The sequence below is a fragment of the Myotis nattereri genome (assembly GCF_964212035.1).
Source record: "Myotis nattereri genome assembly, chromosome: 13".
In the NCBI taxonomy this organism is placed as follows: Eukaryota; Metazoa; Chordata; class Mammalia; order Chiroptera; family Vespertilionidae; genus Myotis; species Myotis nattereri.
In genome coordinates this window covers 46,090,695-46,113,798 of record NC_138088.1, presented here as the reverse complement: position 1 = coordinate 46,113,798, position 23,104 = coordinate 46,090,695, and the positions used below count along the sequence as shown (strand labels likewise).

At 45.9% G+C, this 23,104-nt stretch overlaps 1 protein-coding gene across 1 annotated transcript in view; it reads right to left on the bottom strand.

Annotated features, from left to right (window-relative positions):
• SORCS3 (sortilin related VPS10 domain containing receptor 3) overlaps nt 1-22,865 on the bottom strand; it is a 523,227-nt gene extending 500,362 nt beyond the window's left edge. Inside the window, exon 1 of the mRNA XM_081104642.1 lies at nt 22,142-22,865. Coding sequence (XP_080960768.1) covers nt 22,142-22,771 — 630 coding nt within the window. The 5' untranslated portion in view covers nt 22,772-22,865. The remainder of the gene's footprint in view (nt 1-22,141) is intronic.
• Nucleotides 22,866-23,104: the final 239 nt, after the last annotated feature.

Below are 23,104 nucleotides of genomic sequence, written 5' to 3'. Positions count from 1 at the left end.
GCGCGCTATACTTCAAGGATGAGGCCTCAAGGCACTTGGCTGCCCTCCTGGGTTGATATTGTCCCTTTCAGTTTCCTGTAAAATCCCCCTTCCTGTTTATTTCAGGGCACTCTGGGCTGGGGATGGATGACAACTCCCAGCAAAGGGCAGACTGTAAAGACAAATGGAACTGTCTAATAGAGCTGCCCTTGCTAAAACCGTGTCACCCAGAGAGAGCCTGCCCCCCTTCTCAAACACCTGGGAGCCTAACCTTCCTTGGCCAGGCCCCCGCCACCAGCAAAGCTCCAAAGCTCTTCCCATGTCTTGCCTGAGCGGGGCTAATCCCATTATTTTGCAAGCACGTCTCGATGTGCCTGTACATTCTGTCACTCTCCTTGTCCATGACAAATGCCCGGCATAAAAATTACCTGCAGAAATGTGTTAAGGCAGCAGCAAGTACATCCAGAGTCCTGGGGAAGGTGAGAAGGCTGGAGATTGGTGGAGATGATCTTCATTACTGGTGCATCAGAATAAAAGGCGTAAGAGGAATGGGGGGGGGGGTGCCAGGGTAAAGGAAAACACTGCTGGTTCATTCACCAGCTGCATACACGTGTCAAAAGTCTACCCAAGTTGCTCAGCAACAAGAAAAGGCATTTCGGAGAGCAAGGGGCTAACTGGATAAATGAATTAATTAGACATCTCCGGAGTCAGTGCCATAAATGACAACAGGCCTGAGTGACCAGTTTCTTGCTGGCTAAAGTGCCTTCCTCCCCTACTTGAGCTTTTGGTCCAGCAAATTTAAGGAGCTGGGGATAGGGAGAGCCAGGTAACAAGAGATGCTACCTTGGGAGGGGTAGGTGACGGAGGGAACCTTGCCTTGGCAGAGAAGTTGAGCTAATGATATTCAAGGTCTCTTTCAACCCTCATGTTTGATCAGTTTTGCCCTGCAGGGTAGAAAGGGCAAGAAAAGGAGTTAAGTCCTCACTCCGGCGCCCTGAAGGGAACTTAATAACCTGCTTTCCCACACCATCGCATGGGGTTTCCCTTTGCTGTATTTAAAACAAGCAGGTTTCCATGAAAGCGGATAGATGGCTGTTGTTAGGGCGTTTGTGTGGGAAATCTGATGTTTTGTTGGTGGTTGCTTTTCCCCCTTTCTCTGCTTTGCTTCCTCCCCTTCGTTTCCTTTAATTACAGCAGAACCCCACTGGTTGTGCTAATGATGGAGAGGGCGCTGCTGCACAGAGCGCACAGTGAGAGGAGGGAGCGGGCAGGGGCCAGAGCCTGCTCTCCGGGCAGGGGAGACAGCAGTGGTGTGGGCATCTGGGTTTGCTGCCGGTAACAACTGGCTGGGAGCCTCCGGGCCAGCCTCTGCACCTCTCTGAGCCTGTTTTCCCTCCCTGCAAGTAGGGAGAATGGGTTTTATGATATTTTGAGAACAACTGATGCCACTGCTAATTACATCTCTCCCTTGCTCAGAATTACTAAGGGTTGCCCATTGCAAACAGAAATAAATGCAAGTTTGGCAGCAGGACCTGCAAAGCCTCCCTAATCCAGTCTCACCTCTGCCCTGTCTCTCTGGGTCCCCCGAAACACCCTGTTGCTTCTCACCTCCAAGCTTTTAGTCATCCTGCTCCTGGCCAGGAAACACTACAAGTTAAGCACAAATGCTCAGTGAAGGTTCTTAGAGAACAGGCCTGTCTAATTGGGAAAAGACCCAGGAATTGGGAAAATACACCTGAGCCTGGTGGGATCAGTGGTTGACCCTCTCCCTTCCCGGGCCTTGCTCTCCTTGATGGAGACGTGGACCAGGCGAGGCTCTGTGGCTCAGCGTGTAAGGGGACTTGTGGCTCAGTTGCTCACCAGCTATCTGACCTGGGCCAGGTATTTAACTCCCCTGTGCCTTTGCTTACTCATCTTTACAATGAGGCTCCTAATAACGGATACTTCAGGACGGTGAGGATTGAATGAGATGCTGCTGCAAAGGTTACAGCTCAGCATCTGGTACATGATAAGAATGCCCTCAATGTCTGTTATTTTTACAAAATTACCTTCTGCTTTCAATTGTACATGGGCCTGAAGCATCCTAGCTTTTGGCAAGCAGGCAGGAGACTCAACAAAAATCAAAATGGGAACAAGGCAGATTAAATGCAGGGCACATCTGTAAACATATTATACATTTAAAAATTACAATATCATTTATTTCATTCTAGAACGAAATAAAAGCTGACCTCTTCACCTTTACCCACCTGTTCATGCTGGTACACTCAGCCTACCCCTCTCCCAAACTCTTTAATTTCCCGATTTCTATGTCAATATAATAGTAGACTCAATGATTTCCATCTTCAAAAGACATGTTCCTCTATTTCATTGCCGACTCCGCAGCTTATTAGCTGTGTGACCTTCGCAATCTACGTGACCTCTCTTCAGCAGTTTCCTCATCCTTAAGTTAGAGATCATAATAACCCCAACTCACAGGTTGCTGTGAGGGAGAAATGGGGTGACACATGTGAAGCACGCAAGACTGGTACCTGGCACATAGTAGGCCCTTGACAAATGTTAGAGCCCAGCCACAAAGGCTTCATTCTGGGTTCTAACATCGGTTTGATATGTCCATTCTTTTATCTACATGTGCTTATGTTAGATATCATGTCCCCAGAAGACCAAGATCAAGTCTGAATTGGTTCATATGTGCCCAAATCCTAACTGCATAGTTCATCATCATTCATTACTTTTAATGAATATTACCAAAAAGACAAAAGATAATAAATAATAATAATAAAAATAATAAATAATAATGAATATAGGAGATAATTCACCTATGGAGTGTGCTTGTTTAAGATCTCAGGTATACATAAATAAGTCTCCTATGAATAAAAGGCGTAGCTGAGATAAAATCACAAGTCCAAAACCATCTTAGATGCGGGTGGCCAGCTTGTCAATGATTTGGCATAACCCACCCATGCCTCGAGAGAACAAGCTGGGGGCTGTGGAGGGAGGCATGTACCTCTGGGTGCCAGAAAGTGTGACTACCTTTATAAGTGAATAACATGGCACTTGGAGGGGGTAGAAATGCCCATTTTTCAGCCCTTAATATTATGAGCCTTCACCTCATTCCAACTCCATGAGCCCTATAGTGAGAGGAATGGCTAAGAGGGAGAAAGTAGTAGGGTAGGATAGAAGGCAGAAGAGGGGAAGAAACTGAAAGTCCCCATACTTGCTCAGACACTGAAAAAGAGAATTCAGCTGTTTAAGGAACAAAGCAATGGGAAGTCATGGTTTAGTAGTTACAGAGCTTCTGTTTGGGCAATGAAAAACTTTGGAAACAGATAGTGGTGATGGTTGGACAACAGTGTGAATATAACCAATGCCACCTAAAAATGGTTCAAATGGAAACTGTTATAACAAATACATAAATAAAATTTAAGGGGGAAAAAGAGAATAGCACTTTCCCCAATTTCTCTTCTCTTTAACCAAAGAAAATCTACCATTAGAAGCATTTCACAGAAATAGAAGGCGGCCTTTGTACAGAGCCCTATTCTCTCACCTCATGGGAGTGGCCTCCCTCTCCCAGATGCCAGTCCTGAAGGCAGAAAAGTTAGACAAATGGCACAGGCTATGATTTCAGAAGACCCCCCCATCCCTAAAATACCTTTCCAAACCATCCCCAGTAGAGGTGGACAATTTCTATTCACCATTAGGAGAGCAAACTTAGAATGCATGTTTCTAAAAAGCACATATCAATGGCCAACAGATATATGAAAAAAATGCTCAACATCACTAATTATCAGGGAAATGCAAATCAAATCCACAATAAGATGTCACCTCACATCTGTTAGAATGGCTCTTACTAAAAAGACAAAAGATAATAAATGTTGGTGAGGACCTGGAGAAAAGGGAACTTTTGTGTATAGTTGCTGGGAATGTAAAATGGTACAGCCATTATGAAAATAAGTATGGAGATTCCTCCAAAATTTAAAAATAGAACTAACAAATAAACCAGCAATTATAACTCAGGGTATATTGCTAAAGGAAATATATCAGCCCGGCTGGTGTGGCTCAGGGGTTGAGTGTTGACCTACAAACTAGGATGTCACAGTTCTATTCCTGATCAGGGCACATGTCCCAGTTTTGGGCTGGATTCCCAGTAGGGGGCGTGCAGGAGGCAGCTGATCAGTAATTCTCTCTTATCATTGATGTTTCTATCTCTCTCTCCCTCTCCCTTCTATCTGAAATCAGTAAAAATATACTACTATTTAAAAAAAAAAAAAAGAAGGAAATCCTGTTAGTTATGACAATATGGATGAAGCAGAAGGACATTATGCCAAGTAAAATTAGGCAGGCACAGAAAGACTAATCCTGCATGATCTCACATATATGTGGAAACTCAAAAGTTAGACTCATAGAAGCAGGGAGTGGATTGTCAGGGGCTCGGGGATGGGGAGATGTTGGTCAAAGAATACAAAGTTTGTTTTGCAAGATGAATAACTTCTAGAGCAGCGGTTCTCAACCCTGTGGGTCGCGACCCCTTTGGGGGTCGAACGACCCTTTCATAGGGGTTGCCTAAGACCATCAGAAAACACATATATAATTACAAATTGTTCTTGTGATTAATCATTATGCTTTAATTATGTTCAATTTGTAACAATGAAAATGGGGGTCACCACAACATGAGGAACTGTATTAAAGGGTCGCGGCATTAGGAAGGTTGAGAACCACTGTTCTAGAGACTTAAGGTACAGCATGGTGACTATAGTTAATAATACTGTATTGTATACTTGAAATTGGCTATTAGAGTAGCTCTTAAATGTTCTCACAACCAATAAAATCGTTACTATGTGTGGTGATGATTACATTTATTAACTTGATTGTGGTAATCATTTCACAATGTATACATATATCAAAAAAATCACATTGAACACCTTAAGTATATACAATTGTTGTTGATTATAACTCAATAAGACTGGAAAATAAAATAAATAAAATTCGAAGGCCTCAGGAAAAGGAATGGATGGAGCAAAGACTAATATTAGACATTTTTTCCAGAGCAAGGAGAGCAGTATAAGTGGAAGTTACTGGGCCTAGCTGACCTGGCTCAGTGGTTGAGCGTCGACCTATGAACCAGGAGATCATGGCTCGATTACCAGTCAGGGCACATGTTGTGGGCTCAATCCCCAGTGCGGGGCGTGCAGGAGGCAGCCAATCAATGATTATCTCTCATCGTTGATATTTCTATCCCTTTCTCTCCTTCTCCCTTCCTCTCTGAAATCAATAAAAATATATTAATAAAAGAAAAAAGAAGTGGAGATTACTGGGCACAGGTGAAGATAAGAGCAAGAAAGGGGAACTGAGCACACTTCCCTGCATCCCTCTCTTATTTTGCTTTCAGCAAACATTCCGTCCAGCCCCCCTGCCTGAGAGGAGATACAGGCTCTGGGGTGTTTCAGATTTCCTTCTGATCCTGGGAATTCCATCCTCTACCCAAGTGTTCACCCATAGGTGGCCCTGCTTTAGTTGCTGTAAATTCACACTGAGTCCTACCCAGCTCACAAGAGACTCAGGATGGACTTGTTAGAAGCAGGATAAACTTGCCAATAAAAAAATAAACTCAAACTAATTTGCAGGGAACCGCCTTAGTAACTTAAATCAAGAAGAGAAGCCCCAAAGGACACAGAGCCATGCAACTTTTGGATGCAAGCCATTTCGTTTGTCTCATCTCCAGAGTCCCCTCTATTCTTTGAAGACCACCATCCCACCCTTCTGCCATCCTCACCCCCTTTAGGGCAAATTAAAATGGGGCTAGAGCTGTCCCTGTCTGAGATTGGAGAGAAAGGGAAGGCCATTGGTAACTGGTGGCTCATCCCTGTGTCTATCACAGGGCTGTCTTCCCACTGCTCAGGGCTTTCCTCTGGAGGAAATGCACTCAGCCCTGGTGAAGGGAAATAGCAGTGTTAGAAGGGGCAGTCTCCCACTCCCCTAAAAACACCCACCCTCACAGTGGGGGATGGGGAAAATGGCTCACTGGAGTAGACCTACTATGAGGCAGACCAAGGTAATCATCAGAACTTATCACCTTATAATCATTTCCTTCCCATTATCAAGTATCTTCTACCACAGGACAGGCACTTTGTGAAGCCTTTCAAGCTCACTTACTCCTCACAACAGCTGTACAAAATAGGAATTATAATCCTGGTTTATAAAGGAGAGAATTGGGTTTCAGAGAGCAACTTGCCCAAAGTCACACAAAGTCAGTGGTAGAGCTAAGATTCCTAACACATCCCATCCCCTAGGTCATCCCATAAGTCATCTAATGTATTCATTCCGCCCAGGGATCCCTACTTGGAGAAACGCCCCAGCCTGTGTAGAACTTAATGGAAAACTGAAGAGCATCAGTGTGTGGCAGAAAGAGCACTGGACTGGAGTCAGGGAGAGGGACATTGGGGTGGGTGGGTGCCTTCACTATCTCGGTGAATTTGGGCACCTCCATGGTTCTCCTGGCCACAACTTCCACATCTGGAAAAGGATGTGGTTAGATCACTACATGTTCTTTCCACCTCTAAAATTACTTCTATTTTAAGAGAATCTCAACTCCCAAATTGTGAAGTTTCTGGCCAAAAAGTAATTGAGCAGAGAATCCTCTCAGATGCCCCCACAAAATCACACCACAAGCCTGAGCAAGCCCTACTATAATTTAATAACAATAACATTCCCTTACACATGTCTGTAACTTTAGGGTTTATAATGCCCTTTCAAATACATAACTTCATTTTGATCCTTGCAACTATTGCACAGATGAGGAAACTTGAGTCTCAGATGTTGACTGACTTGGGCCATTTCATAAAGTCGGTACATGGTGATATGAAAGCTTGTATTCCCATTTCCATTTAACCACAACCAAAAGGAATGATCCCACATGTACTTGTGCTTGGATTTAGAGTCATATTGCAGAATGAGCCCATTCATAGAACAAGCCAGTGGTTCTCAACCTTCCTAATGCCGCAAACCTTTAATACAGTTCCTCATGTTGTGGTGACCCCCAACCATAAAATTATTTTCGTTACTACTTCATAACTATGATTTTGCTACTGTTATGAATCGTAATGTAAATATCTGATATGCAGGATGTATTTTCAGGGGTCGTGACCCACAGGTTGAGAACCGATTCTAAGCCATCATCATCCACAGTGAACTCATTTGAGTACATAATAGACACTAAGTCATAGTTGTTAAAACTATTAATAAAGAGGCTGATACTGTTTCAGTACATATACCCCATTTGAGTACATAATAGACACTAAGTCATAGTTGTTAAAACTATTAATAAAGAGGCTGGTACTGTTTCAGTACATATACCCCAACACCTGGCAATTCCATCTGCAGGTAAGATCGGCTCTGCTTAAAGGCATATTACCCTCACATGTATATATACTATTCTCTCTCCTCATCCCAGATCCCAAAAAGGGCACACTGATGAGTCCTTTTCTCCTAGACATGATTCCTTCAGCATCCCTCAGTCTGGTGCTATGAACAGGCTTGGCTGAGGCAGGGCATCCTCAGGAACAATAGTTTTTCATTGCTGTCTGCCTATATTCAGTTGCAGGGTGTAACAATGGTGTTTCACACAAGATAATCAGCTCTGCTCCCCACCCTGCTCCATGTCTTTAAAAACGTATATGTGCACAAGAAAGAAAACACAAAACAAAACCAGAAGAGGGGGAGGCAATCTTGAAATGAATTTGACTGCAGAAGCTTATGTTCCTGCAGACACAGTAGATATTAATAATTCAACAAAATATTACAGTAATTACTATACTTTGCAAAATCACAACAGTGCACTTTAGCACAACTCCTACCAATCTCCCTGCCATTGCCATTAATAAATAAACCACAGTTCCCTATATTAAACTTGTTATTTAAAAGCTAAATATTTTATCAGCATTAATGTATTTTAAATAATCATTCAAGACCAAGAAAATCCCTGGCCCCACATTGTTCCCCTCACCCCAATAAGTGAAATCCCATCTTCACAGCTAGAACAGAAATTGACTTTAACAGGAATACACTAAGCTTAGGGCTTGAAGACCCCCCACAGAGGGATCTGAGGACCACTCAGCTCAAATGCTCTGCTGGAATCCGATCAGGCTGCTGAAAAGAGAGTGAGAAATAAAAAGTTGAAGATAAATTATTTTGGACCCTGTAGCCAACCTACCTCATTCAGCTCCAGAAAAGAAAGCCATGAATTGTAAAGCAAGGTAAGTGGCAGGAAACCACCAAAAAGACACACATAACGATAGCCCTGAGCATGGATGAGGCTAATGACCTTGAAATACAGGTGAGCCTCACTTTACATCGTAGTTATGACCTCACAAATCTTCTACATCCAATCTATCAAATTCTGTTGGTTTTACCTAGTCTATCAGTTAGCTTTTTCTTCCGAACAAACCACTCAAATCTCAACCCCTTATTTTCACAACAATCATTTATTCTCAGAAATGTACAGGGCAGCTGAAGGTTGGGTGATAGAGCTGGGCTCAGGTGGGCAGTTCTGCTGCTCATGGCTAGGTTTGGCTCGGCTGATCTAGGCTCAAAGTAGCTACATGTGATTTATCACTCATCCTCACAGGAGCAGTCGGCTAGCCTGGGTGTTTTTCTCACGGCCACTGCAGAGGCTCAACACAGCAGGCAGATAACACAGTGCTTCTTGCTAAGTAAGCTTAGAACTGGCACCTTTCCTACTGGCCAAAGCAAGTCACGAGGCCAAACCCAAAAGGCACTAGGAAAGCAAAGGGAGTTATGGGGAGGTGTGAAGAATTACACAAAGGAGCCAACACCATCGACTACATCTGCTAAATATTTCTTCAGTTGGATCCTTCCCACCCAATCCTACCACCACCACCTAAGCCACCATCATCTTTAGCTACAGCAGCAGGCTGGTCTCCAAGCATCCATCCTATTCTTCCTCCAAACCACAGGGTGGTCAGAGTGGTTTTTTAATGTCAATTGAATTGTATCACTCTCCAATGTTAAACCCTCCAGTGGCTTACCCCTTGGCTCTTAGGATAAAGAAGAAACTCCTTCCCCTGAGCTCGTAAGGTCCTACCCATCCCTGCTTGTCTAGCTTCATCTCTCACCAGCCCCTAGCCCACGAGTCATCTGCTCCAGCCACCCTGTCCTTTTTGTCCCTTTTAGATATCTCGCTCCCTCATGCCCCAGAAGCTGTGTGCCCGGAACACTCTGCCCTCTCCTCTTCACCTCATTGACCCTGAGGACCTCTGAGAGCTCAGCTCATCTGCTTCTGCCTCTCTGCCCTCTCCACATTAAATGTCCCAGGGGTAGTCTTTGATAGTATCATGAACTTCCCCTTCAGAGAACTGCTCACCAGCATCTGACACATAGAGGGCACAACACAAATACCTGCTTAATACTGATGAAGTTTTTAAAATATATTTTTAATTTGTAAAGTAAAAGGTAGCTAAAACTGCCTTTTTTTTTAAAGAGTATTATGTTAAAGGTATTCGGATAATAAGTCTCTACAGCAAATTGCTCTGTAGAGGGTCTAGTGCCCCTCATCAGACTGCCAATTGGTATGAATCTGGTTATAATGCATCGGGACTCCTTAAAGGGCTCTACATCATTAATATGAACAAAGCCACAGGTGTCCCACAGCAAGCAGCTCCTTTTCCTCACCCCCATCAGTCCCTGAGTGGGAGGGGAGGCACATATAATCCCAAAACAGCAGAGGATGCAATCCAGCAAATAATCTAAGTAAGGGAACATTTTTTGACCCTAGATTACTATGTACATATGAACCTTCAAGCCAATGTGAGAGCAAAATAAATTTTAGAGATACCAAGAATGAAAAAAAAATGATTGCTGAAGCAATGGGTGACTATATTATCTATCATCCAAACCAGGATCTTTTGAGAGTTAAAAGGACTCTATCAATATGTATAACAGGACATTGGAATAAGCATTCCCACACACTCTCTGAAAAAGAATACTTGAGGATGTAACACAGAAAAATGAAAATCAGCCCCCAATAAGAAAAAATGAATCCAACAAACAGAGGTATTACCCCAGGAGTAGAATAAGTAGATGTATCTAGATGACAACAGGGAAGCCAGCCTATAAAGGAATCAGTATGAATTAGAATATTCAATAATAATACAATTAAGAAGTTGGAATATCTCAATACTATGGCCAAAAACAAAAAGCTGTACAAAAAAATGAGCCCAAACTAAGATGGCAGAATTCATACCATCAGGACATGAGATAATCGATTTGATCTCCAAGCTCAGAAGACTCCTCACCAAACAACACAGGCTTAGTCATGAGGATTAGATCTATTTCCTACCATGCTACTGGATTTTGTTGTAAATAATTAACACAACCATAACATTTAAACATTCTATTAGTCTTCATTCACTGTGGTCTTGATTGCATTTAATGTATTTCCTAAGTATGCTCAAACTGGCATATATTTTAAATTATCTCACATTGTTTTTGGCAATGTTTATCTAATATGTGTTTTCCACACACAAGACTTTAAGCTTTGTGGGTGTCCAGTGTGTATCATATGCTTTGTTCACAGCCTGCATCACTAGCCATATAGTAGATGCTCCCCAATACTTCATATTATCTCAAAGGAAGAAAGCAGAGCAATCAATACAGGTCAAGTCCTGAAACAAATGTTTTCCTTAAACATCCATTCTACACTGCCATCTGATACTTTTATTATATCAGATGTGACTTGAAATAAATTGTACATCATTCCTGGATGTACAATGAAAGTGGGTGCAGGCAAAAGAAGGTGGATGTCATAACATGGTCTCAAATCTGTTGTGGAAAGACCTCCAGCTACTGAAGGAACAAAGGAGAGGTAAGGTGAATTAACACCCAGTTCATAGCTCCCCCTGTTTATACCACTTTGAAAAGCATTCTTTTCAAATTGCTTCCAAGTGCAGCATCTCATTATTTAATTGCGACATAAAGGGAGCAAATAGGAATGTCCCCATTTCACACATAAATGATTGACCTCATATCACATCTAATTTATGGTGAGATGGGCGTGCATCAATTTATGCAACTCTTACATTTTGTAACTAAAGAAACTGAATTAGAAAATTCAAATAAGTTAGCAGGAGGAGGAGGAGGAGGAGGAGGAGGAGGAGGAGGAGGAGGGGGAGGAGAAGGAGAAGAAGAACAACAACAGCAACAACAACAACAAGAGAATGCACATATACTTGGGATAGAACAAATGTATGAACTCTTGAAAGAAGCATTTTACATTTTTTATCATCATTCAAGACCCTCTCCTTACTAATGCACCCATTTTTTTAAAAAAAAATCTCTAATTCATATACATATAAGCTGCTACACCTGAGAGGGTCTTTATTCACCTACACCTAAGAAAGGATGACTTGCTGAAGATTGTAATGTACCCAAGTCTAGAGATCCCAACTCTCAGGCTAATATTCTTCCCAGCCTGTCATGATGACCTTCACTGATGAACTGTAAGCTCAGCTGCTCCCTGCCAAAACAAAGTTTAAGAAAAACAGGAATTGTACCCTATTCCTAGTCAGGATATCACCTGCCAGGAGGTAGAGGTCCAAATTTTAAGGACCCTCTATGTATTGAGAAGACTAAGTGCACGCCTTGGGGTAAGGTGGGGCTCCTTGGCCCTGAGAAATGACAGTGAAGACTAATTTGAAGGGGTATGTCTTCTCAAAGCCTCAACACCATGTTTCTGCCACTCAATATAACCATGAACTGGGCTCCTTTCTTCAGGATGGTGCCACACTAAAGGAGGACCTTCTCAGAACCAGAGTCAGTGATGTCATCTCCCTCTCCATTACTAATACATGCCATGGTATGGCCCTAAGTAGGATTTTTTTTAAGTATGAGGGAAATTCTGACCCTGGCCATAGGTGCCCAGATATTTGGTCCAACGTTTTTCCCGGTGTGTCTGTGAGGCTATTTCTGGATGAGATTCATATTTGAATCAGTAGATTGAGTAGAGCAGATTACCCAATGTGGATGGACCTCATCCAATCCATTGAAGCACGACTAATACAAAAAGGCTGAGTAAGAAATAATTCTTCCTTTCTGCATCACTGTCTTCAAACTGGGGCATTGTCTTCTCCTGCCTCAGACTCAGACTCAAACTAGAACTACACCATCAGCAATATTGAGTTTCCAGCTTGCCAACTACAGTTTGTGGACTCTTCAGCCTCCATAACAATGTCAGCCAATTCCTTACAGTAAGGAATCTCTTTACATATATAAATATATACACACACACACGTATAAAAATATTTATAAGTCAAGTAGTTTATTTGGGAGGCAATACCAAGAAATACTGATAAAGGAGTAGATGGAAAGGGCTGCCAATAAAGCAAGCAAATTACCACAGTAGGCAACTGGGGTGTCATCCCACTGGAGACTCTGGAAGATAGTGTAGAAAATCAGCCTCAGAGATAAGGGAGTTCGGGTATTCATCCAACTTCCGCTAGTCATTGATAGGTGGCTTCTCCCTACTCCTTGATAGGAATTAATTTCTGACACTTCCAGCCTGTGCCTTGGGTGATCAAATCAAGCTTCATTGGGCAAAAAGGCCCTGGTGCTTGTGGTTAGAAGTCAGGCCAACATGCAGAGAAATGGCAAGTGCTAAGGGAATATGGCAGACTACCATTTTATCTGCTACAGATGTCTAGACATTCAACCTGCCCCACTTCCTATCTAGGCAGATAATGAGAACTAACATTCTTAACCAATACAATAGCCCTCTACACTAGACCTTTTATGGGTAGTCATAATCTCTAAGATTCTAAACAACCCTACAAGCTCAGTAATTATCCCCATTTTACAGACAATGAAACTAAGACTCAGAGACCTGCTCAAAGTCACTGTTGCTTGCGAGCCATCTCATAACAGAAAAGACATTTCAGAGTTTTCAGAAATCTTTCAGTCAAAAGTTTGCTTTCAAGCATAAATGGCACTGAAAGAAACCCAGTGATATGATCAAGTCTTTCGCCTCTAAAGATACTCTTCCTTTACACCTGGAAAACAAGTTTCTTATGGGCTCAAAACTCTTGTAGATGAGCTCCCCCACTATGTTTAACCATGTTTGGATATAGCAGCTTGAGCCACTTTTCAAGCCCTGAAAAAAAAATGTTCACCTCAGTAATTGTTCTCCATCTCCCACTGAGAACAGATTTTAAAAAGAAAAAGCCCACTTCTTATATATCAGCGTAATCTTTAACGTGATTCTAGCCATCTGGCAGTGAAAAGAAAGTGCCTACCTCACCATAGATGCCAAAAAGACCTTGAGAGTACTGAGTTAGGCATGTGGGACCTGAGATCCGGTGACAGACAACTGTGATGTCCCAGAGGTGCAGACCCTAGGCCTGAAGGCAGCCAGAGGAGGCCGGACACTTCGTCAACCCCAAGACATTCATTCTTCACTCAGGCAGTCTTAAGTATGTAAGAAAGTGTTTATGTCATTCAAATCAATAAGCTTCTATTGACTGACCACCATGCACAAAAAAAGTGAGAAGCACAAAGGCAGAAAATGCAGAAGAGATGGGAGAAGCAAGCCTGAGCATCACTTCTGGCTGAATTTATTTCTAGAGTCTTAGTTGAGTCATCCATGGGTTGAATGGACTGCAGAATATTTGTACAAGGCATCCATTTCCTTGTTTCTGCAGGAAGAGGCTCAATGATCAACACTCAGGACTCACTGCTTTGTTTTCAATCAATTATTCATCTCTGGGTCACCAAAGGACCCCTCACACAATGTAACTGCAGGCTGCTGCTGCTCTTCTCTCCTTTGGGACAATTTCTCATGCAGCATTCTTCTACTATTTCATCTTATTTATTTCCCTTTATTTCCCAGGACAACAGTCCCTCGAGTGTCTGTGTAGGAATCTCAGGCCCCATTTTTTGGTGCATAGAATACAGACAAAAAGGGAATTCAAGTCTGTAACTTGATGGATGTTAATCACTACAAGATATGGATGGCTTGGGCCAATATGGTAATTCTGGAAAAGAGACAGTAAGTAGTCTGAAGATAGTTCCAGCAACAGATATCCCCATTTTGCATCAGGCACAAAGCAAAGTTAGGAGATTGAGAGGAGAAGCAAACCTGGACTGTCAGGTCCATCCCATGACCTTGACGTTGAGTCTTGGGCACTATAGGCTCTGCTTACCAACCAGCCCAGCAGCCCAGTTCTCCTATTTATTTTCTTAAACCTACACATTTCACTTCTTCAAGAAGTCTTCTATGATTCACTATAAAGGATAATCATAGATGTCCAAGCCAAGGGAAGCTATGTTATGTTAAAATTCATTTTTCTGGATACCTTTCTCAACCCTTCACTCAATGGAATCCTGGAAAAATATTCAACTTATTAGTTGTAAACTAGGGTAATCTTCAACCTGTTTCTAATCATCTGATTCTAACCATTTCTACTACAAATTCTAAGTATGAGTTTCAAGAAGCTAGGTCCCCAGCCATTCATTCCTCAATTTCATTCACTGTGTATGTCAGGACCACACAGAAGACAGATATCACAACGACACATCTGACTGAGGCCATGGACTATGGGAGGGGGTTGAAATGAGCATCTCACTGAGAAACTTTAGGCAAGTCCCTCCTTCCTGTGCTTCAATGTTTCCAACTGAAAATGACGGGAAAGCCCCTTCCAATATAAAAATAAAAACAAAACCAACTGAAAGTACCTGAAAGGCTTGCTTCAGATCAAACACTTCTTTTAAGCCCTCTGCTATGTGTGTCTTATTTAATCCCTACAACAGCCCAATGTGAGAGGTATTATCTTCACCCTGTTTTTGTAGATAAAAAATAGCTAAAAAGGGTGACAACTTGCCTGATGTCACACAGCTATTAAGAAAAAGAGGCAGCCCAGCTGGTGTTGCTCACTGATTGAATCAGGAAGCCACAGTTCAATTCCCGGTCGGGGCACATACCTGGGTTGCAGGTTCAATCCCGAGTAGGAGGCATGCAGGAGGCAGCTGATCAATGTTTCTCTCTCATCAATATTTCTGTCTCTCTATCCCTCTCCCTTCCTCTCTCTCTAAAGTCAATAAAAAAGATATTTAAAAAAAAAAACAGAAACAGCTCTTCCCCTAAACTAGGTTCTCTTCCAGTGTGTGCCAAGTAACTGGGCACAGATATACTGACCAACAGCCCTGCATGGCTGGCCCCACCATGCCCTGGGTCCCTCTCATATCAGCCCAGAAGGGATGGTTTCCTCCGCTCGCCAACAATGAGTTAATAGTAGAGAGCTACTCATGCAATCCTTAAGCTCTTAGACACCATTCGTTTTTTTTAATTTACTATTGCACATTAATGTGCTATAAAAAATAGTATTTCCATAAATAATTAAACCCAAACTACACTGATCAAAATAAATGAGCAAAATGTTCCTGATGATGCAACCAGGTTTGATTCACTAACGCAAATAATGAGGTGACTCACAAGAGGCCCCCATTAACTACCATTACAAAGATACAGGTTGTCCAACATTAACAAGCTCGGTATTTATTGTCTGCAGCCACGGCGGTGGGTGGGCCAGAGTGGGTACACAGGGGGGCCCTAGCACACAGCCTGGGAACAGGAGGGAGAATCTATTTCTAAGCCTCTCTGGCTAACTTCATGTATACTCATCTTGGGCCTCAGTCTATCCTACCTATAACATGGGCAGCATATCTCATCTGAGTGAAAAATAAATTGCATAAATACTCGTCAGGAAAATGGTCTATAAACCCAAGTAGAAAGGAGAAAACTGGGAGTGAGTAGAGGACAGCAACACAAAGAAAGACCAGTAGGGAGCCCATGCCGTGTTCCTATCTGAGCCTCCTATCCCTCATCTCTGTGCAGAGTGATTTGATGAAGACAATTTCTAAGTGCATGTCCAGCCTTGACATTCTGCGAGTCTAGGATGCCTGTAGCATCTCCCACAGTGATCCTCTCTCCTCTGAACTCATAGCCTAACATGGTCACTTGACAATTGACCACATATCACCCATGGCATTTGTCTTGTTGTCATGTGTTACTTTCTATAAGAGCAGTCTCATATCCAAAGCATATTGGAAGGACCTTGAGGCAAACATGGCCTTGTCTTTGTTTGTCTTCTCCCTCCATCACACTCCTACCAGCCCCTGTGCCCAGACCACTGGCACATACAGAGGAAATACTTAGCAAAGGGTTGAATATCTTATATGAGTCCATCTAATCTCTGGAGTACATAAGAAAGAAGCCAAGACTGCTGACTAGTCCCTATTTCTATCTTACTACATGGGATAGAGCTGCCTCTAAATCTTATGTTGAAATTCATATATGAATGATAAACCAGGTGTATAAACTCAATGCTATTAAGAGACAGTGTTAGTGCCCATCAACAGATGAGTGGATTAAAAAATGGTGGTACATCTACACAATGGAATACTACGCTGCTGTAAAAAAGAAAGAACTCTTACAATTCACAACAGCATGGATGGACATGGAGAGCATTATGCTGAGCGAAATAAGCCAGTTGGAGAAAGATAAATAGGACATGATCTCATTTGTGGACTATAGTAAACAACATAAACTGATGAACAAAAATAGATCCAGAGACAGAAAAACCTTGAACAGACTGTCAAACTTCAGAGGGAAAATAGGAGATGGGGGGGGGGGGGGGAGGTAAGAGATCAACCAAAGGACTTGTATGCATGCATATAAGCATAACCAATGGGCACAGACACTAGGTGGGTAGGGACATGTGCTTGGGGGGTGGGGAGTGTACAGGGAGAGGTCAATGGGGGGGAAAGGAGACATATGTAATACTTTAAACAATAAAGATTTTTTTTAAAAAAAGAGACGTGTTAGACTGCCCCACCCCCACCCCCACCACAGCTAAGGCAGTTTATAAATTCTATACGTACATAGGAAAAGGGGAAATAAATGCCTCTAAGGCAGGTTCCATAAAGGTGCTGTGTTTGGATCTCTAACTATACTATGAATAACAATAGCAGGAGACTCAAGAGCTAAGGCTTGGAGTCAAGAGGAGGCTTGGCACAATGAAGGGGCTGCCTTGGCTAGAGTGAAGGAGTCAAATATAAAAGTTGGAGAAAGAGACCAAGAATATACACAGTGAGGGACCCTGAATGCCAAGCTAAGGGACTTCTGATTTGAATCTAAAGGCTAAAGGTACTCCAGCTCCAATGTGGACATACTGCTTGAAATACTCCTGGTGATAGCAGCTGTCAAGTTAGAAGCGGCTGGGAAAGAAATTGATATCCCAAAGGATGAGAATTTCCAAATCCTTTGTAGCCTCTGTTAAATGAGACGTGGGACTATCCTCCTTTACCCACATGGTCCAACATGACTGAGTACCTACTCCATGTAAGGCAGAGCTCTCTTATCTCTACTCGCTGCCAACAAAGTCAGTCACCCTCCAGTTCAAAGGGGGATAAGTATGGTCAGCCCAATTCCATCCACCCCACAGTGCCAGATCTGATGACTCAAAGTGGCCCACCAGGCACTAGCATTCTATTTTCCACCTCCTCCTCCACAAGGTCTCTTTTCTCCCAAACTTGCTGGAAAAGTCATCCTTTGGCATTTTTCCCTGTGCACGAAGCGTCTCAAGCCAGCCAAGGCGCCAAAGGAAGCAGGAGATCAACAGGTGAGTCAAAGCACATGCCGCAGGGACACCTCGCCTTGGATAAACCCCTGGCCTTCAGACTCATCTTCCTATCTCCGCCTGTCTGGCTATGCTGCACCTCTCAGCTCCTTCCAGTTCCTAAATTCCTTCCGTTGCAATAGTAGATTTACACAGCCCGAGGGAACAGCAGTTCTCCCTTCTGCTCCCTGAGCCTTCTCGCCACTGGAGCCACCACCCCCCTTCCTTTACATCCCATTGGAGAAGCCACTTCCTGGCATTCCTTTCTTGTCAACTCCAAAGCAAGCTCCAACCACTACATTTCTGCAATCATTCGATCAGGCCTCCCAATTAAGGAGTTTGAAACTTCTGCTCACCTTGGAAATCACTGCAGGATCTGAGACGCAAATAACATGCTGTAACCTAGACATCGGGAAGCACAGAGCAGACAAACAGCCTGTGTCAACCCTCTCCTCTTAACCCCTCCCCCAGACCAACAGTGACCAGGAGCAATGAGTGCTTTCTGCCTTGCCCAGCGACATCTCCACTGAGATGGCTCCCCTGTAATATTAATTAAAAACAGATTCTTTTTGGCAGCCCCTCGAAGAACGGCTTCTGTGGCAGGTTTCTTTATTAAGCCTCTGAGAAGGCAAAATGCATTAAGAAATTATGACATGGGGGCTGTGAGCACAGACAATGAAGGCTAGACAATCCAGCCAAAAGCTATCTGAGAAATCTGTTTGGGAGCCACAATTAGATGCTCCAGTGCGTGGAATACAATTAATCGGATCAAATCTGTCACTATTTTGCACATTAGGAGTAAATATTTTAGAGCACAGTTCAGCTGAATTAGGTAAGGGTATGAAATCCCAACTGGGAGAATCCGTGTGCCCCCACCTGCTAGCATGCTCAGGGAAGGGTGGTCTGATAGGAACCCGGAATTGCCAGCATCTCTCCATTTCTCTTCACCAAGCTGCAGTGTTGGGCACATTAACTGAAAACTATCTGGCAAGTGGTTCCGACCAGATACGCTGCAGGGGCAGCAGCCTGCAAATCCATGCTCTGGGAGTGAGCTGCTGGAAAGGAATGGGGATCCATCTACAGAGGGGCAGCACTGCCACCTCAATACCAGGAATGGAAATCCCCACCAAGGATTACTCCAGGGAGGAGGGGGCATGGAACATGGACGGTTGCCTTCACAACTCTCCACGGCCATTTGCCAACTCACTGACCAAGCAGAGGGGTATCTTCCTTCCTTTGTGGGAGAAGGGCAGAATGATGGTTTTCTGTTCCCCTGGAAACCACAGGGACTGGGCTCTCTCTGGGTGTTTGTGGAACATCCTCTAACCCATTCATCACCAGGATCCCAGCTGGAGATAACCAGAGAGAATGAATGGCAAATCACTCAGGTTCCAAGTTCAAGTCCACTTATCTCTCTCCCAGAACACCTGGCAGGGCAAGAACAATAAGTGGGGAACCAACCGGCCAAGGCGGGGGGTGGGGGGGACCGAGACTCCATCCCCTCCTGATGCATTCTGGCTCAAGCCTGCTGGGCACCTCCTCCTTGGCCCCCATGTCATCCCTCACCACTCTTGGGACCAAAGTGAATACATGTTCCAAGCCTGGGACAAGGATACCCTTCTGCCCACTGAGCCCCTGGATACATGCTGGATGCATGAGGTGGGGTGGAGGTCCTTGCCTTGCATGCCCACTCTGCATGCCTGACTGCAAACTGTCAGAGTGGAGATCAATTTCCAGTTATATGGGGTGACCGAAAACTCCCATAGAAAGAAACCCATGTCAAGTAACAAGGTCCACCAAAGGCACTTGGCAGGAGAACATGTTAACCTGGTGCCTTCCCAGAGCAGTACGTGTTTAACACTTTTGAAGCCAGAAGAGAAGATGGAATTCTCTTTTCCTGTCAAAAGAGCCTTATGTGGGACCCAAGTTGTCTGCCTTGGGGCCATCTCTCTCCACTTGGACCTTTCAGAAGGCCCATCAACCCATCATTCTTCACCTGGATTTTATCTAGAGCACCTTCTTTCACTCCCTCAGGACAGGGAGAGGGGAGGAAGAAACCAACTGGGTAAGGTAGTAGAAACTGGTTTCCCAATTACTCTCCCAAGGGGTTGTTTTTAAAGTCTCTAAAAGACAGAGTCATGTTAGTGTTTCCCCATATTCCCCCAGATCATCACGGACCAATACTCAGCAAAGCCTTTCTCACTCACTGGCATTGCCTGCAAAGCGTGGTCAAAAGAGGCAGGTCCAGCCCAGGAGCTCAAGAGGCTGTCCTTCTCTGGACCAGAGAAAGAGAGCACCCTGGGGTCCCTGCACCAGCTGTGCTACCTTGCCTTTTGCTTGAACAGTAAGACATGACACCAGCACAACCAATAAAGCCCGGGAACTGTCTGTGGACTCTCCAAACCTCATCACTGTTACTATAGACTCCAAGGCCAGCTTTTCCACTCCCCAGGCCCCACTGGCCCTCTTTTAACTGAAGAGCCATTTCCCTGGGGAACATTGGGCAAGACATGCCCCATCACTTCCTCTGCTGCGCATGGGCACACAAGACGGGCAGAGAAGGCTATGCTTGTTTAACTACTATTTACAAAAAGCAACTACTATTTTCTAACGTCCCATCTTCAAGGCTTTGTCAACACACACACACACACACACACACACACACACACACGCGCGGATCCTTAAAATAAAAGCAGAGGTATAAGAAAACTCTTCAGGAAGAGTGAGTTTAATGTGTAATTCATCATAAAGTCACAGGTACATGAGGACATCGCCTCTTCCTCCGAGGACACACTTACTTCAAGATAGCCTGTCCATCCTCCTCTCCCAGGAAGGAATACACACACACACTCCTCTGGGAACTTGTAAGACTTCAATCACCCATCCCTGCAAGGGCACATGTTGCCCACTCCCCACATCCACAGCTGCCCACTCCAAAGCTATGGGGGTGTTTGCTAGGGGCAGATGAAGCAGCGCTCTGTGCTGGCTGCCAAGGATCTGGACTGCCAAGTCCTTCCCACCCAGCACCCCTTACCCAGGCTGGGCTACCAGCGGTGTGTATCATTAAGAACCAGGGAATCTGTACTCAGGATTACCTATGTGCTGCGCTCTGCAGACTCCTAGCTTTCCTGTTATTTGCTTCTCACCCCCTGTGCCACCCCCAGCCAGGCCCCATTAAAATAAGATGAAATTTTCGCAGGGAAATCTTTAATGCCAGTCATGAAGAGACATACAAAGGGAGGAGGGCGGCGCTTTCCCATCCAGTGAGTTCCCCCAGGCTGCCTGTGCAGACATCCACCGTCCTCCTGCTCAACGCTGAGGTCCCATCCCATCGGAGAGCCAGAGAAGAGAAAAGGATTTTTGTGAGACTGGCTGAAGTGGGGGGCAACGGAAGTGAGGGGAGTGGGGTAAATCCTGGGAGTTCCTCTCCGACCCGAGAGCCCATTCCCAGCTGTTCCTGGGCTTGGCTGCACCGCGCTGAGTGCAGGCGAGTTGGGTGCGGAGGGACCCCTCTGGGCCCGCTCTGCTGCGGCTGCAGCGGCTGCTGGGGCAGACAGCCGGCCGGGGCCCAGTGCTGGATCCAGGGCTCAGAGCCACGGGAGGGGACTCGAGGGCGCCACCTCTCGATACAGCCGCTTCCCGGGGAACCTGGCCGCACCGCAGAGTGGAGGTGGAGAGGTGTGCCGGAAGCACACAGGACCCATCTCCACTCGCGAGCGGATTGTATGTAGTGCGGGACGACTCAGCCCAGGCGAGTTTATTTGCTCAGCGACTTGTATGTGCTTGGGCATGTGTGAGGGGAATGGGTGCTGAATTTCACTTCACGCTTTAAACTTTCTTGCTGCCTCTCCTGTAGCATTCCAGGGCAGCTGCCCAGGTTTGGGGGGGGGGGGGGGGGGGAGCATAATTAGTGTCACCTGGAGACCAGGCTGGGGTCGGCTTGGCCCTGTGTCCCGCCAGGGCTGGGAGCTGGGAGAAAGTGGCCGGGAGCAGAGAGCAGAGACCCTAAGGCAGGCAGGAGTAAGGGGTCTGAGTGGCCTCCATCTCCCGGGCTCCCTTCCGAGTGATTGGAGAGGAGAAAGGGGAAGGAAGCCCTGGCTGTCCCTAGAATCTGTCAGTCTGTCCAGCGGCTCCCACCCCAAATCAGTGTCCTCACTACGAATTCAATCGCCCAACAGGAAAACGCCAAGCCAAGTACACCAGAACTACAGATTCCTCCTCTGCTCATCTTTAAGCGCCTTCACCCTCCCCTCCCTTCCGGGCTGCCCCAATCCTAGGGTCACCAATAAACAAACACACACACCATCTTCCAACAAACTCCACTAACCTGTTGGGGGCGTGGGGGAAGCTAGGTCAACCTGTTCTCTCTAAAAGTCATGGTGCTTCCCCCAACCCTCGAGTAACTATCTGTCCCTCGTTCCTGGCCCCCACGCTCCCTTGCTGCGGGGAGACAGTGGGATCCCCGGCCCGCGGCGGGTACTCACGCTGCTGTTGTGTCCTGACCAGTGCACCATGGCTTGGTTGTGGGCCGAATCCCCGGTCAGCGCGAAGGAGGTGCTGGGCAGCCTGAGCTCTTCGGCCGCCGCGCCCCCGGCCCGCGAAGCCTTCGCCTCCTCCCGGAGCCCCTTGGCCAGAGGACGGCTTCCCTTGGAACCATCGGACCAAGCAGCGGCCCGGGAGTCCCCGTGTTCCAGGGCACTGGGAGGCTGCGCTCGGCGACTCCTCCTCGAGCCGCCAGGTTTGCTAGGAGCCGCCGGGATGCCCTGTCCCCACAGTGCACCTGCCGGCGACAGCCCCCCGGCATCTTCCTGCTTATCTCCTCCACTACCGCCGGCTGCCTGGGGCATCGGCTCTGGTCCGGGCCGGCGCCCGAGCGCGGCGCCTCTCCGTGCTGTCGCCAGGTCCTCCGGCCACTGGCTGGCCACTGCCCGCGGCAAGAGGGGCAGCAGAGCCGGGCGCCGCGAAACCGGGGCCGCGGGGCGCCCAGGACCGCCTGTAGCTCCCCAAGTGATCTCGGCACCGGCTAGGACCCACGTCGACAGGAGCAGGAGCCCAGTCCGGGCAAGGGACGCCCCGGGCCAACCTGCGGGGCGCTCCGTGCGCGCCAACTCCATCCCGCTGCGGCTGCCGAGGCTCGGGCCGCGGAGTGTGTGGCGCCGGCCGGTGCGGGTCCGCGCGCGGGGTGTGCGTCTGCCAGCGAGCCAGCCAGCGAGTGTGTGGTGTGTGTCGGGGGAGTGGGGAGGGGGCGGCCGCGAAGGAGGTGGCTCGGGCTGGCGCGCCTCCTGGGTCCTCTCCACTCCTCTCCTCGCTCTTGATCGCTTGCTCTCTTGTCCAGAGGGTGATTCCAAACCCGGGGAAATTAATCAACGCCCCTTCGGAGCTTTTTACATTTTTCTCCCTTAAAATAAGATCCCCAGAATCTTCCCCACCGAGCTCCAACAGAAATT